General features: G+C 38.8%; 1 protein-coding gene across 1 annotated transcript; it reads left to right on the top strand.

Annotated features, from left to right (window-relative positions):
- The first annotated feature begins 918 nt into the window (after positions 1-918).
- On the top strand, positions 919-11,242 carry LOC120343131 (pancreatic lipase-related protein 2-like). The gene is made up of 12 exons (XM_039412248.2): positions 919-989; positions 2,324-2,513; positions 3,232-3,337; positions 3,907-4,032; positions 4,939-5,047; positions 5,674-5,766; positions 6,238-6,332; positions 7,251-7,427; positions 7,693-7,789; positions 8,445-8,565; positions 10,380-10,553; positions 10,963-11,242. The coding sequence occupies exons 1-12, from the start codon at positions 944-946 to the stop codon at positions 11,033-11,035; spliced, it is 1,407 nt and encodes a 468-aa protein (XP_039268182.2). The 5' UTR covers positions 919-943; the 3' UTR covers positions 11,036-11,242.
- Positions 11,243-15,250: the final 4,008 nt, after the last annotated feature.

Below are 15,250 nucleotides of genomic sequence, written 5' to 3'. Positions count from 1 at the left end.
GAATCGATTTTTAACAGCAATGGCAACAACAACAATATAGCGAGGTTGCACATGCCCCAGTTGCACAATTATATAACATTGAAAAACAAACGCACGATTATGCACGTTTTTACGTCGGCACATATATGGTAAACCATGAATGTAAATTTGCGCAGTGATGGGAACAGAACACCTGTTGCTGACGACTAATTATAACCTAACTTGCGGTTTATTATCAAACAATGCCTTCCTGCTCTGTATTATTACGTAGTCCCAAGTAGGGCGTAGAAAATTGTTTGAGACGGCGCGAAGCTAATTAAAAATAAAAATATTTAGTAGGATAGGATAGTATTTACATATTTATCCCGGGGGAGAGGAAAGCCGATAAGACGGCTTATCCATATGGCGAACCACGGCCTCTCGTCCGGTTACCATTCCAAGTCGGGTATGGGATTAGATTTACTGTATTACTTATTTTCGGAAGCATGGACTTGGTGGTGGAGGAAGCCGTAACCGACCAGCAGTTACGTGAACCACCCAACGACGGCGAGGAGTCCAGCAATCCTCTCGCACATAACCATCCCTGCATGGGATTCGAACCTGCGAACCCACGCAGAGTAGTTAGAGGTGCGGTGGCGAGCGTATTCCTAACGCTTTTCCCGTTGAGCCACACCGCCGCCCAGCTTATTTTGGATATTTAAGTTCCATCCACGTATTTTCAACGTGTTTTTGGAAAAAAACATACTTAACCTCACTATCAGTTATTTGTAGCTTATTGTTTGTTAGCTATTTATTTTTGAGCCGGAGCGCGAGACTTGACAAATTCTAAAATGGGGGAATTGCTTAAAAAGTTTGAGAACCACTGGATTTAGAATTAGATCATCACTTTACATTGCATGTTTACGTCTGTAACTGTGTTAAAAGCAAGATTGTTCTATTTTAAGTTTAGTGACACTAGGTCAATATGAATTTGGTGCGAATATCTGTTCTTGTGTCCTGTTTGTATTTTGGTGAGTATTGCTTTCTACCTTAATTCGGCAAATATGGGTCTCTAAGAGGAGTTGATAATTTGTTGAACTACGTTTGTCTAAAGAAGTCTGACCTTGGTCAGACGGAACGTTACAGAAATATATTTGTGTTAGTGTGCAGCAAGACTCTTGAATCATCCAAGAAAAGTGTAGGCAGTAGTGGGATTCAGCCGGTTCGCACCGGTTCTATAAATTCGTCTCACGGAATTTTATGATATCAGCGAACCGGTTAGCATTACTGGAAAAAAACATGATTTTTTTTGTGACAGAACCGGTTAAAAATATGACATTTGTGTGATGGAACCGGCTGACAAAACATCTGAATCCCACCACTGAGTGTAGGGTATTAAAAGAGAGATAATGATAATGAATTTTAAAATGCCAAAGTATCGCAATTTTTCTACCGAAAATCTAAAAAGCGTAACTAGGCAGAATAATTTTTTACCCGAAATGTTGATTGTCGAGTTGAAATGAAGCCAAATAATCCTGTTAAAAATAAAGTGAAATTTTAATCAAGTCGGTGCGTTTAAATATCTGGTAGACTATTTCCAATACCCGATCTGGACTGGTATCCAAGTGATGGATCACCATACGACTAAGCTAGTAGTCAGCAAACTGGGGGCCGCGGCCCGACTGTGGCCGCAGAACATTTTCTAGTGGACTTCCAATAATTCATGGCAGTGATACACAAAAAAGTTCTATAAATCCAACATTACACATAAATTTTCTGTCATTGGTTTTCTTCGTATATCAAACGATCATACATTGCGTTTATTTCAACTAAAGTTCTTCAACTTCAATTCCCTTTAACAAGTTTAGTGAGTGGTTAAATTTCAAACAAAATTGTTGGCTTTGTAACCTTCTTCGCTTTACTATTTGGGCCTCACTCAAAAACTTTGCCGATTACTGGACTGAGCCGATCTGTCGCTTTTTATAAAGTTTACGTATCTAAAACGAATAAATGTTAACCTATTCCAATGTCTGACAGCTGACTTGTACCGGTAACAGTCGTAAAATAACAGCGTCTTATCGGCCTCTCTCTCCTTGGAATAAATATATAAAATTATATCCTGATAATGGTACTCCCGTAGGGTATGTACCAGGATAGGGTTAGGCCATAATTTAATTCCGATTTCTCTTATTTTAGTTCTATTACTAGTTTGGGGACTGTCTGTGTTAGCCAAGTGAATATACCTCGCCCATAGGTTTCAGTCCCTTTACACAGCTTGGTGTAAAGTAGGCGAACAAAAATAGTTACCTCCATATTGGTACATATACTTTTCGAGCGCCATAAAAATTTCATTCTTATGATACAGTTGCTGGATATGAGACCGATTGCTATCCGGACATTGGATGCTTCACCAACGCCCCACCATGGGGTAACACCCCTGAGAGAGATATAGACACCATGCCCCAGGACCCCGCTAAAGTGGACACAAGATTCTTCCTTGACACGAGAAAACAATATGACCTGGAAATATTCTACAATAATATGGAAGCGGTGAAGTGAGTTAGTATTACACTATCGAAAATCAAAGCCCAATTACTACGATTTGAAAGTAAACTGGTAATTTATTAGTTACGCTCAATACGCTGGGATGGAATAGGATTTACATATTTATCCTTGGGGAAAGGAAAGCCGATAAGACGGCTAAATCATATAGCGAACCACAGCCTCTCGTCCGGTTACCAGTTCATGTCGGGTATGGGATTAGTTGCCAGTTTTTTTCAAATGCATGAACTTGCTACTTACTCCTAATACGCATTGACAACCGGAAACTTGGGATTACAAGGTAAAGAAAGCGCGATGGCTTATTCGACTTACGTTATAGCGGTTTTTCTGATTGTATTAACATGAAATTCCTTAAATCTCGCTAAAATATACATATTTGATAACGCACAATTCCACTCTATAATTCTTTACAGTGTCAATTATTCTTGGCAATTTGTGGTGGCCGTAGTTTCGCTCGGAGATTATTCTCCTAAATTTTAAATAAGAGGTAGAGAAATCATTAATCAACCAACGGTCAACTCACGGAAACTCTTGTCAAACTGTTCCGGCCACGTCTGCGTTCACATTTTATTAAATTTTTATCACATCGGACCCGCCAAACGTTATCAAATATAAGCGAAAAATAACTATAACTTGCACTCCTTTGTCTTAGGCTGGATATTGAGCAAAGCTCATTATTACAAATCATTATTATGAAATGCATATTTTCAGGTCCAGCACTTTCGATCTCACGAAACCGACTCGTTTGATTATCCATGGCTACATTGATGGCAGTGACGAGGATTGGATGAAAGATATGTCCGACACTCTCTTAGCGGTGAGTAAGTAGTAAAAATTCTTGGCGCTCCACGGACTTTGTCGCAGAAATCGGTAGGTTGGCTGCGACAACGTATTTGAGCATGGTGACGGGGACGCTCAACCAAAACTTTAAAAGACTTTTCTGCATTTTAAAATTGCAAGGAAAATTTTCTACAGAAGCAAAAATTACTGCAAATTTTGTTTTCTAAAATTGAAATCTCGAAGTCAAAATTGGAATAGCAACTGAAGTATTCTACCACCTCGCACTTATGCTGTTTTAAGTTGCTATATGGAATGTCGCCAATCGTTCCTCTCAATAGCGTGCAACATAGAATAACTGAACACCAGCAGCTATGAACCGGGTTTGCCGCGAAAATAACGGACTGGTCTGAGGGAATACCACATAGTTATGTTATATGAGCCAAAATAGCAAAATTTAGAAAATCTAAAGGTCTATGAGTTGCGCAGAAAGCGACTTTATCACAACAATTTAATTTCAAACATCCCAACAAGGACAACTACGAGAATTCTGCAAAACAAAAATGAAAATTAAATTGAACGTCACTGAATTTGCGCGTTCCTTTTCAGAAAGAAAACCAAAACGTGATCAGGGTTACCTGGATTGGCGCGTCTTTGAAAATAAACTATGACGAGAGCGTTGTCAACGCGGAAATCACCGGAGCAAGCACTGCAGTATTGGTCAACAATTTGATTGTGAGTTTCTAGATATTTTACGATTTTTTTGGTAGCATTTATGACGTCGAGGGTGGATAGGATAGGATTTACATATTTAACCCGAGAGAGAGGAAAGCCGATAAGACGATTCAACCGAATGGCGAACCATGGCCTCTCGCCCGGTTACCAGTTCTTGTCGGGTATGAGATTAGTTAGCCAGTTATTTGTTTTCTGGAGCATGAACTTGATCGAGAATACTATTCATCGTTCTGTCTTTAATCGAGCTTCGTTGATGGTTAAGGCATTAAGCATAAGCTCGCTATTACGTATATCAACTTTTGGTACTTGGCTTTGAAGTCTGCATGTGATAATTTATGCTCGTTGCGGGCGAATGCTCGATATAAAATATTTCATAACATAATAAATATGAAACGAGAATATCGGTCAGAGACCGAAGACTTGTCGATCGAAAGTTAGGGGATCCCCAAAACAGCGCTCTTACTCCATAGTGACACCTTGTGTCCCGTCACTAATTAATCAATAACTCGCTAATTATACGACATAATTCGCCCAAAATTAATAGGCTTCTGGTCCGAGATATGATAAACGGACATGCAAAATCTGGAGCTGATTCAATCTCGCTTTCGTGAGATATCGCGTGCATCTAACAGACAGACATACAGACAAATACCTATCAACATACTTACCGATTAAAATCGATAAGTAATAATTGAATATGCAACCCCGCTTGATCATTGAATCCTTCCATTATTGAATATGCCAGTGTATTGTTTATACAACAATATGTAATGTAAACAAATTCAATTTGTCTCTTTCCTTCAAGTTGAATATTTGAGATCAAATAAAATCTTATCCCAGAACGATTTGAACACAATAAGAAAAGATTTGAAAATATGAGGGTAACTATATTGCCTTATTTCCTAGGCTTCATTTGGATTGTCTGCTTCTCAGTTCCATTGCATAGGACACAGTATCGGAGCTCATATCTGCGGTTACGTTGGTGATGACGTATTTGGGCTTGGAAGAATTTCAGGTATGGTACTAGCAATTTTAATGAGTTTGGGGCTCACCTGCAAATGTTTCTGTGGTCTGGGACCCACTGGTTGAGAACCAGTGTGATAAAAGGTCCTTTTGAATACCAGACTCACTTTCAAAAAAATCTACTAACTTTTACGAGGGAAGGGGTTAAAGGTTGTAATCATGAGGAAAAAACGGTTCCATTACATTTGAACCCACGTACATTTGAACCCATGACAATTGCACCTGTATGCTATTGCACCTATGGAATTTTTTTTGTTTTTTGGATAGTTGAACCCATACTAACCCTAACCCATGGGTTTTAGCACCCGCATATAGATTGAACCCGTGGATATACACATGGGTTCAAATGTACGTGGGTTCAAATGTACGGTCACCGGAAAAAACACTCGTATTTCATTACTTGATCTAAACCAACCGTTCTTGTAAATATCAAAATATTAATCGTTTCTATTCAGAAACTCACGGTCGCGCTTTTTTATTCTCAAGCCTACTGACAGACAGTGGGTTTTTTCGTAAGAGACCTACTTATGAGCAACGATATTTAATTTCCCATACCAATTTTCGACGAGATATGTGTTTTTGGGATATAAACTCACGATTGCGCTTCTTCATTTTCAGGACTCGACCCAGCTGGAAGATATTTCGAGGGCACCGATGTCGCAGTCAGACTTGATGAAACTGACGCGTTGTTTGTGGATGTTATCCACACTGGTAAGTTTGTCTGTCAATGTACATAATGTATATTTTTACTTATAATAATATCGCTGAGATAAGGAAATGCAGATTGTCCATAAAGTTCTTTTACAATTCAATTTTGGAATGAAATCAGTTCTCAATATATCTTAACCAGGTTTACTTTAAAAATTAGTAATTGTTAAAGTTTTTTTTACTTGATTTATTACATCTGTTAGGACCAAAACAATATATGATATTGATAAATTCCCTCTTGCAATTTAAAACAAACTTAAGACTTTATGGACTTGGTGGTGGAGGAAGCCGTAACCGACCAGCAATTACGTGAACCACCCTACGGCGGCGAGGAGTCCAGCAATCCTCTGGCATATTAAATCAGCAAGAAGCCCAGCTGCATTCAGTCATAAAACCGCTTATCTTCTGATAGCAAGAGCACTGGTCTAGATTTAAGTAACAATACTCGTAATGATTAACTTTTGATATTTATAGATTCGGGCGCAGATAAAGGCTACGGTACTGAGCAGCAGTCGGGTGATGTCGATTTTTGGCCGAATGGAGGAGTGGAGCAACCAGGGTGCGATCAGGTAGAAATTAATAATACGTAACTAGTCGAGGAAGAGCCAATTTATGTCAAATGTAAAAATTATAATCGTTAATTCATAAAAACTTCGAACGATTTTGCGTCAAATCTTAAATTAAAATAGAGGAATGCATTTGAAAGGATAATGATAAGCCTTGTTGAGGGTGTAACTATGTATTGCTTTGTTATTATGGTATTGTTGTTGTTGGCGTTTTTCTTTTCGTTGTTATGAAAAAAATTGCTCTTGGTATTCACTAATGGACCAATTGCTTTCAAATTTTCAGTGGTTGAAGATTGTATTTTCGCTAGAAGGCTAGCACTTTTATTGATTTCTAAGTTTTTTGTGAATCCTAGGGGATCTGATATTTCATCCAATATTTCGCTATATATTTTTTTACATTGGGAACAAGGTTTTTAATTCGCCAAGCGTAGCGGCTGTTTCCGATTTTTCGCGACGCTGCAAGAAACTCGGAAAATAATTGACACCGGTAGTTGCGGTATGAAAAGTACTTTGCTTTGGATTCCGTGTCAATTTATTTGAGCGTAGCTTTCTTATTCATGAGTGATATTCAAGAGATACTGAAACCATATGAGGTTTTGGTGTTGCATAATGGGGCAGTTCAACGTCAGATTTGTAGAAAATTATCCAGTGTCTGTGTTGATCAATATTCCTTTTTGAGTTTCTTATGGTGTCGTTGTGTATTCCTTAATCTAAGCTAATGCTGATTTGATAAAGTCTGAAAAAACCTTTAGTGAAATCTAGGATTTATTTCAAATCAAATCTCAAAGTTATTTCCGAGCTGGTGCTGATTCGTTGACGTCTGAAAAGTATTAAACCTATTTCGTTTACGTCTGAAATTACGAAATTGGCGGACGCCCGCGAAACCGAGTATAATCTCAAAAACTCTCACATTACTTTTAGAACTTGGTGGTTGGAATAATTGGGACCGTAATTCCGGGACAATTCGTCGAATGCAACCATATGAGGGCCGTTCACGTCTACACAGAGTCAATTTTGTCATCCTGTCCCTTCAAATCGTATCCGTGTACGAACTACAATGATTTTGTCAACGGAAACTGCTTGACTTGTAAAGACACGGTGGGTATAGCGTTTGTTACGTTAATCAATCTAACAGATGCTTTCGAAAACAAGTAACTGGCTGACTAATCCCATACCTGGCATCGACTGGTAACTGGACGAGAGGCCGTAGTTCGCCATGGGATTAAGCTGTCTTATCGGCCTTCTTCTCTATCGTGATAAATATGTAAATCCCATTGAACACAAAGAATTGAAAAGCGGGGAAAATTGGACACTTTAGGCACTAAACTCACTATTTATTCATCATTTCAATGATTTTTTACAGGGCTGCCCACAGCAAGGATTTTATGCCGACGCCTACGCAGGGATGGTCTCAAAAACTCAAGCTTATCTAAGTACAAACGAGGAACCGCCTTATTGTGGTACGTATGTATGTCAATGCTAAGAGTTAAACAGAGTTCTATCTAATAGGCCAATAATTCCAATTTTAAAATCGTGTCCAGATAAGACTTTATAACAGAGGGGGGCGAGGTTTTTAAACCCGGGGCCAAAATTTTCGCCCACCTAGACTGGCGGGCCATGTGAGTGTGCGTAAAAAGTTACATTTTATGAACAATGTTTACAGTGTTACAAAAGCAAAAGTGGACAACAATAAGCTACGTGCTAAAACTAAATTCAATCGCAACCTCTACAATTCTTTGAGCTATTTTTCAGCTAAAACATCGAATGTGGTTTTATTTTGGTTGTGGCAGCATCAGGCGGCCAGATTGAATTACTCAACGGGGCGGATTCGGCCGGCGGGCAATAGTTTGCCCATGTCAGTTTCATAAGTAGCAAATTAGAATGCTGCCGTGCGAGAATTGAGTGGCAATTTTTATGAATGATCAGATTCATCTGCAGTACGCATACCGTGGTTCGTCTTTGATCTTCGCGTATATATATCCGATTCTGCTCTTTTCTTTTAGTTGTTTGTTTAGTTTCTTTTCTTGTTTTATGGTCATTGTCGCGGTAACGCTGTCTAGTTAGACTGTTTGACGTTTTCATATTCGTGTCAAATCATTTGAGCCTTATTTTCAGAGTACATGACTCACATCGGCATTACTCTTGGTTCATCTGGCAAGAAGGTTGATGGAAGTTTCTACGTTACTTTGGTTGGCACAACAGCAACAACACAAGAACAACAACTTGGCGGAAAAGGGTAAGATTCATATCTTAGGATGTTTGCACGAATTAAGACTAAGTTTTAAGTTTAAGGGTAATCGCTGAAATATCCAGAGATATAGGGTGTCCATAAAGTCTGAAAATCGCAAAGGTAATGTATCGATGCCATAAATTACCTAAAATATTAGTGATTAAAAAACAACGAACCTGGTCAAGATATATTGAATTAAATGACTTCATAACAAAATTGAAATTGTAAACGGACTTTATGGACACCCTGTATATTTAAAATGCAAGTTCCCTCAAAGCAATGTCCAACAATCAGCCAAAAGCTCATAGATAAGATAGAGAAGTCGCAAGTGGTCGCTGAGACTCTAATGCGGTGGTTCCCAACCTCTTATGGCTTGTGGCCGCCTTTCAGAGCTTTTAGCCCTCATGTCCGCCCCTGTTTATCATTTCAGTGGTATTTAGTGTGTTATTTGGATAGAATAGGATAGGATTTACATATTTATCTCGGGGGAGAGGAAAGCCGATAAGACGGCTTATCCATATGGCGAACCACGGCCTCTCGTCCGGTTACCATTCCAAGTCGGGTATGGGATTAGTTTTACTGTATTGTTTGTTTTCGGAAGCATGGACTTGGTGGTGGAGGAAGCCGTAACCGACCAGCGGTTACGTGAACCACCCAACGACGGCGAGGAGTCCAGCAATCCTCTCGCACATAACCATCCCTGCATGGGATTCGAACCTGCGAACCCACGCAGAGTAATTAGAGGTGCGGTGGCGAGCGTATTCCTAACGCTTAGCCCGTTGAGCCACACCGCCGCGCCGGATTGGTAATTTTGGATTGGTAAATTTGGATTGGTAATTCCAAAGCAAAGTGAAAAACCCTGTAGAATCACCTTATTAAAGAATAAAACTAGGAAGAACGAGACGTTTTCTTGTAAAATTAAAATCAGTTTTGCGCCCAGCGTTTCGGTTCGCCGCCAACTGCTCTGTACCCCGCTTGGTGGGCCCTCTGCTTCAAAGTTTACTCTTGCGACAGGCGTGTCATAAATAGCGTTTGGCACAAAAATTTTTAAAAAGTACTTGCTGGCACTTTATTGACAAACAAGGCTCTATCTATTGAAGCGGACACTTCGATCGTATTAGCTACTTTTTGTACTTTATGAAATGTTCCACTTGTTCCCTCTGATCAAGGGTCGGGAAATACACAAGTGGTGTGGTTTTCGATTTCATTATGCTGGCATCGCGAGTTTGAAGATTTCAAGTTTCGAGAAGATTTCTGTGACCTCCTGAAGTATGTGCACCAAAATGGCATGCAACCTGAGCGCAGGTTGTGTACCAGGTCAGGGTTCAGGTTGTGCGACATCTTGGTGCGCATACTTCTGGAACACCAATTTTTGTACTCGCACCTCGTGCAACCGATTTTTGTACTCGCACCTCGTGCAAGTTATAATAAACCGGGTAGGGCAGCGGTTCCCAAAGGGCGCGCGGCGCCGCACTAGGGCAACATGTTTACAAAATTTAAAGGGCATAAAGTACACATTATCGATTCGAAAATTAAGTATTTAAAAGCACCATTTTTTTAGTGTGAGTGCGCCGCGAGTTTTGTCCTTGATATTTTGACGCCACACGAACGGAAAGTTTGGGAACCGCTGGGGTAGGCCTGAAATGCTAACTCTTCATATCTATCAGCCGCTGCTTGTCAGGGGTCTTGTTCAGAATGGATGTGTCATAATGGCTTAAAAAAATAATTTTATATTTCATTGGTACTAAATATTTTGCCCCTTTTGCCATCCTAATGCAGATACAAATTTGCTTTCGGAAAACTCGGTATTTTCACTTTAGCACAGAGTACGGACTTGAACCAAATGGTCACTACGATGCAGTGGTTTACTACGATACTGACCCCGGTGACGTCACCAGCGTTAACGTCCAATGGAAACAAGAAGAAATTGAACTCGGGAATCAGTTCATAACTGTGCAACAGGTTACCGTGTGGAAAGGAGATACTCAGACAGAGTAAGTCATATGTATTTGTATCGCCTTCGCGGCAGAATTAGGCGATTAAGATTCACGTCCAGTGGTAAGATTCAGGGAATTCTTTTCGCCTGTTCTTGAAATTCCGCGACATTAACGAACCCGTTCCTGTTTATTGTAGTAGACGTCAGATGAACGCTCAAATGCAAATAGGTACTATGCACCGCAGCTGACGATTTGCGTCATATTTAGCGTTTCAGACGTTTTGTTATAGATTTACGTAAGGCGTGTTGTGTTGATGCAGCTCACCCAGCAGCTCATTTTCTGAAATGAGGGAAACTGGTGATAATGAGTTCGATAGAAGAGAGAAACTAGTATTAAAATTTTGAATCAATCCAAAGTACGTGAAATACACTACTAGGGCTTTTCAATCAACTGTTCTACATTTCAGGTATAATTTCTGTGGAGATGTCGCTGTTGAGCTGCAAGAGAAGACAGGGTACACATTATACCCAACTTGCTAAATGATTCAGAAAATGCAACGTTTTATTAATTCACCAATTAAATAATATAATTTAATAAGCTTTGTGATATAGTTTATTCCTTTTAAAAAGAAAATTTTAAATTATATGACGTCATTTCTGATGACGTAATTTCCCTTTCAGAAATTGATTCAAAAATTGAGTAGTCAAATGTGGTGTTTCTTTTAGCAGCATTTAAATAAATTAATTTTGGACGAAAATGTATATATATATATTCATATCTTACCAGTCTTGTGATAGGGCAGTGACAGCGGGAAATTGGCAAGGCGCATTTACACTTTGATATAAGAATGAAGAGGCTTTGAAAATAAATTTGACTTCATTATCATGAAATTAACATAAGGAAACGTTTTAGAGTTTTCGCCAAAGCCAGGAATGGTTAACCGGTTATTTGGTTAACCGATTTTAGATGGTTAACGGTTACGATATATTTTAACCTTTAACCCTTTTTAAGCCTCAAGCCCTGCCCATTTTATGGGTATTTTTAAACTTATTTTTTTATGTCAACCATTAATCCCTAAAGCTTTATTCATGGGTTTTTAAAAGCGTCTGCTAGAGTTCTATTCAGCAATATATCTTTAAAACACACCCCTCGAAAAAAATTTTTGCAAAAAAATTTCAAAAATTTCTAAAAAAAAAATTGGACTTTGAGATATTCTGTGTACAGTAGAAGGTTAATAATTAATTCCTAATTAATTAATTTTTTCTTCAACGTTTTCGTCAAGTTTTTCCTAACATAACAATACCAAAACGACTATTATAGCATAAATGGTTATCACTCTGAAATTCACAATTGTATTTACAGTATTGTCAAGTTCAAGGTCAAATTACCGATACTGATGACGTCACAGCTCTTATTATTACTGCACAGACTACCCCCAATGCAAAAAAATTAAATTTTTTCGACGGAAATGCGCGTAGAACGGCGTAACCAATCTCATACGAGCATTTACGCGTTAAAATTACCATTAATTTTACGTTTTTTTTACATACAAAAAATCTCCATACCTCTGCCAACTATGGAGCATTCGAAATCATATTTATCAAAACAACACAGCGCCAGGGATGGTCAGGGATAGTTAGTATGACTGAAAATACATGCTAAAACAATAATAAGTCGTTATAAAGGAGTATTTCCTGTCTGAAGGGAGTCACATTTTTCAGACGTCTGACAGGTGATTTTGAAATCCAGGATATTTATACGATTCGCACTTTGCGTCACGGCTGGAAAGTTTTATCGCTTCTCTCATATCAGGGCATTACGTCGATAAACAGCTAAGAGCGATATTGACTCTATAAGTACATAAATTTTACAATTTATCAAAAAGTACACCCATATGGGCGTTCCGGCTGTAGAAGGGCTGACACCCTCTTTGTAACCATTAGGACGTAATCAGCTAAAATTGTAACCCATCACGTCAAACTCCACGCTTTCCCTGAAAATCCCAGCCTTGGTATTCGCACATTCCACCGCAGTACAACCTAAGTAGCTTATGTCACGAACCAGGTGCCATTTTTCCGGTCTTGTTTTTAAAGCTAGACCCGTTTTAGTTTTACTGCATAAAGTCTACTTTTAGGGCTGGCCGTACAGGTCTGAATAACAAAATTGTTATTTTGTAACGGGATTCGAATTACTGGCACCCACCAGACTAAACTAAATTAAAAACTCGTTTCGCGGGCCGCACACCCTTTAAATTGGCACTGCTTCGCGGGTCGCATATTTTTTTCCTTTGGGCTGCTGGTTGCACAACCGTTTGTACAGTATTCGCACATTCCGCCGCGGTACAACCAAATTAGCTCATGTCACATTTAGTAATGGGCTTTGCTTGCCTCATGTCATTATGAATTAGGAGCCATCTTTTGTACTTGGTTTTAAGCTATACAAGTTTTAGTTTTTATTTTAGATACTGCATAATGTCAATGAGCATGTATATATGCTCATTGATAATGTCTACTTTTAGGGTTGGCCGTACAAGTCCAAAATTGCGATTTCTCAAAACGTTAAAATGTGACATGAGGTAATTTAGTCCTACCGCGGCGACTTATTCAATGCGATACATAAATTAGCTTTTGTGGGCATGATCGACCATAACTTGATCAGCTGTAAATTACAAGTCAACTTTTTATAACATATTCACATTTAATCAATGCGCAAGATTGGTTTTGCGTCCGCGTTAAAAATAAATTTGTTATAAAATGACCAAACCTTATAAAATTCACGTTGCCTGGTGACGTCGGGCATTCTGGCACGTTATGCCCACAAATACAACGCCGCTCATTCCGATTTACTATTAATAAACTCAACTTTCTTGTGAATTGTATTGTAAAAAGTAAATGTGCCGTAAGTGTTTGAGATGTTTGGGCGCCCCTGACCCCGTTGTTAGTCCGCTGAACCCAACTGTATTGGTGTCACATATAAAGAACCGAACCTAGGAGATACCTGCCAGAAACATCTTGTTATGTATACGTGGCTGCTTTCTAATGCCTTGTTCCGAGAAAAGATGCGAAAACTAACAATAAAATCTTCAAGTAAACAGTCGAATACTCGTGAGAATATAGGTCACGTTACGAGCCTTCATTTATATTCATAGTGTTGTTACGTCATACAGGAAACAGGAAATTATTGTAATGTGACGTCTCAATTCAATCAGTCAAGCATGAAATTTCGTCTGCATAATATTGCATGTTTGTTTGACTGCAGTTGAGTCGATGGTGGAGAAGTATGGATTATGAAAGGCAGGCAGATAGTAGGTGCACCGCAACGTTGTAAAAAAGCGGTAATAGCTGTAGTTAGGGTTACCATATTTTTGTTACCCCAAAGCGGGACGCCTCCAAAGACCATAGCTGTGATTTTTGGAATTTCAAATTTACCGATTTGACATTAGAGTTGATGCGCTGTCTGTCTGAATATCGGTTACAGTTCGAAAAATAGAAAGGAATTTACGTTGACGTTAAGCACCCTTTTGGCGTACGGAACTTACACATAACAAATTGTAGTGATTAAAACAACGGAACAAACAAAACCACGCATCCACATTCAGTAATTAGTAATGTTCGTGTATCGTGCTGACTGGCTCAACGTCAAAGCGGGATTTTTGGCTGACCGGTCGGGACGCCGGGACAAGACGTTCAAAAATGGGACCGTCCCGCCTAAATCGGGACATATGGTAAGCCTAGCTGTAGTCAATATGCTCCCCAGATTTTCATTTTAGTGTCGAAGTCGGAATGTAACCGTGAGGCACAACATTTATCGGAAAAACTGGAATCTTATGGCAGGATTTCTTAAACTTTTGGTGTTATGGAGCGTGTGACGAGGTTGTCTATTATTTACCGAGCCCCACCATCAATTTATATTAACCTATAAATAAAGTAGTGTCGAAATGTGGCAACAAGGCGGTAATTGAATATTGCATTATTTATTGGAACTTATAGATAATGTCATATTTGAATTACCGCATTCTTGCCACATTTCGACGCTGTTGTTGTCAAATTTTATTAATGCTGTTAATGTTCATTTGGACAGTTACAAAATTCGCCAAGTCCGTATGTTAATAGCCCAAAATAGGGTTCTATCACGCCCTGGGGCTCCGTATGGAGCACTTTAAGAACGTATGTCTTATGGAATGGAAATCGAAATATTCTTACCCAGTTCTATGATGTGTCGTCGTAGTTACACACTTCGACTCAAAGACATCGTATTTAAGAATAAGAATAAGTTGCGAAGTTTAACTGTGATGCCATGGCTAAAGAACCTTAACTTGCTTTTATTCGTCGCTTGCTTAATTTACAAGCTAGGTTTGAGCCAGGTTATACTGACCTTGAACCGTAACTTGAATTTAAAACCGAATTAGTTACGATATAGAATTAGTTATTTCCTGGAAATGTTCTCAAAAAGTCGACCCAAGGCAATGCTCGCATCTTCTGGTTCTCGTATGAATTATCTTTTATTATCAATTTATATAATTTGTATCATTTGTACACTATAATATATGAGAAACTGGTCATTAATGAGATAATAGATAAGCACAAGTATGAAATACACTTAGCCCTATAATATTGCTTAACGTTACTAACTATATAATTTGACTTTGTAACGTTACTGACTATAACCATAGTTTGTTCGTAAAAATTATTGGAGTAGTAGGGTGTTACTACTTACTAAAAAACAAAGGGAAAAGAATATAACAGCCTGAAACT

This window comes from Styela clava, chromosome 3 (assembly GCF_964204865.1).
Source record: "Styela clava chromosome 3, kaStyClav1.hap1.2, whole genome shotgun sequence".
Lineage (NCBI taxonomy): Eukaryota > Metazoa > Chordata > Ascidiacea > Stolidobranchia > Styelidae > Styela > Styela clava.
Note: the sequence above shows the minus strand (reverse complement) of the source record. Positions and strands in the feature narration are given on the sequence as shown.

Coding starts and splice junctions, on each gene's coding strand:
- LOC120343131 (XM_039412248.2), top strand. CDS start 944: ATGAATTTGGTGCGAATATCTGTTCTTGTGTCCTGTTTGTATTTTG. Junction 4,033..4,938: donor TATTGGTCAACAATTTGATT/GTGAGTTTCTAG, acceptor CTTATTTCCTAG/GCTTCATTTGGATTGTCTGC. Junction 5,767..6,237: donor TGTGGATGTTATCCACACTG/GTAAGTTTGTCT, acceptor TGATATTTATAG/ATTCGGGCGCAGATAAAGGC.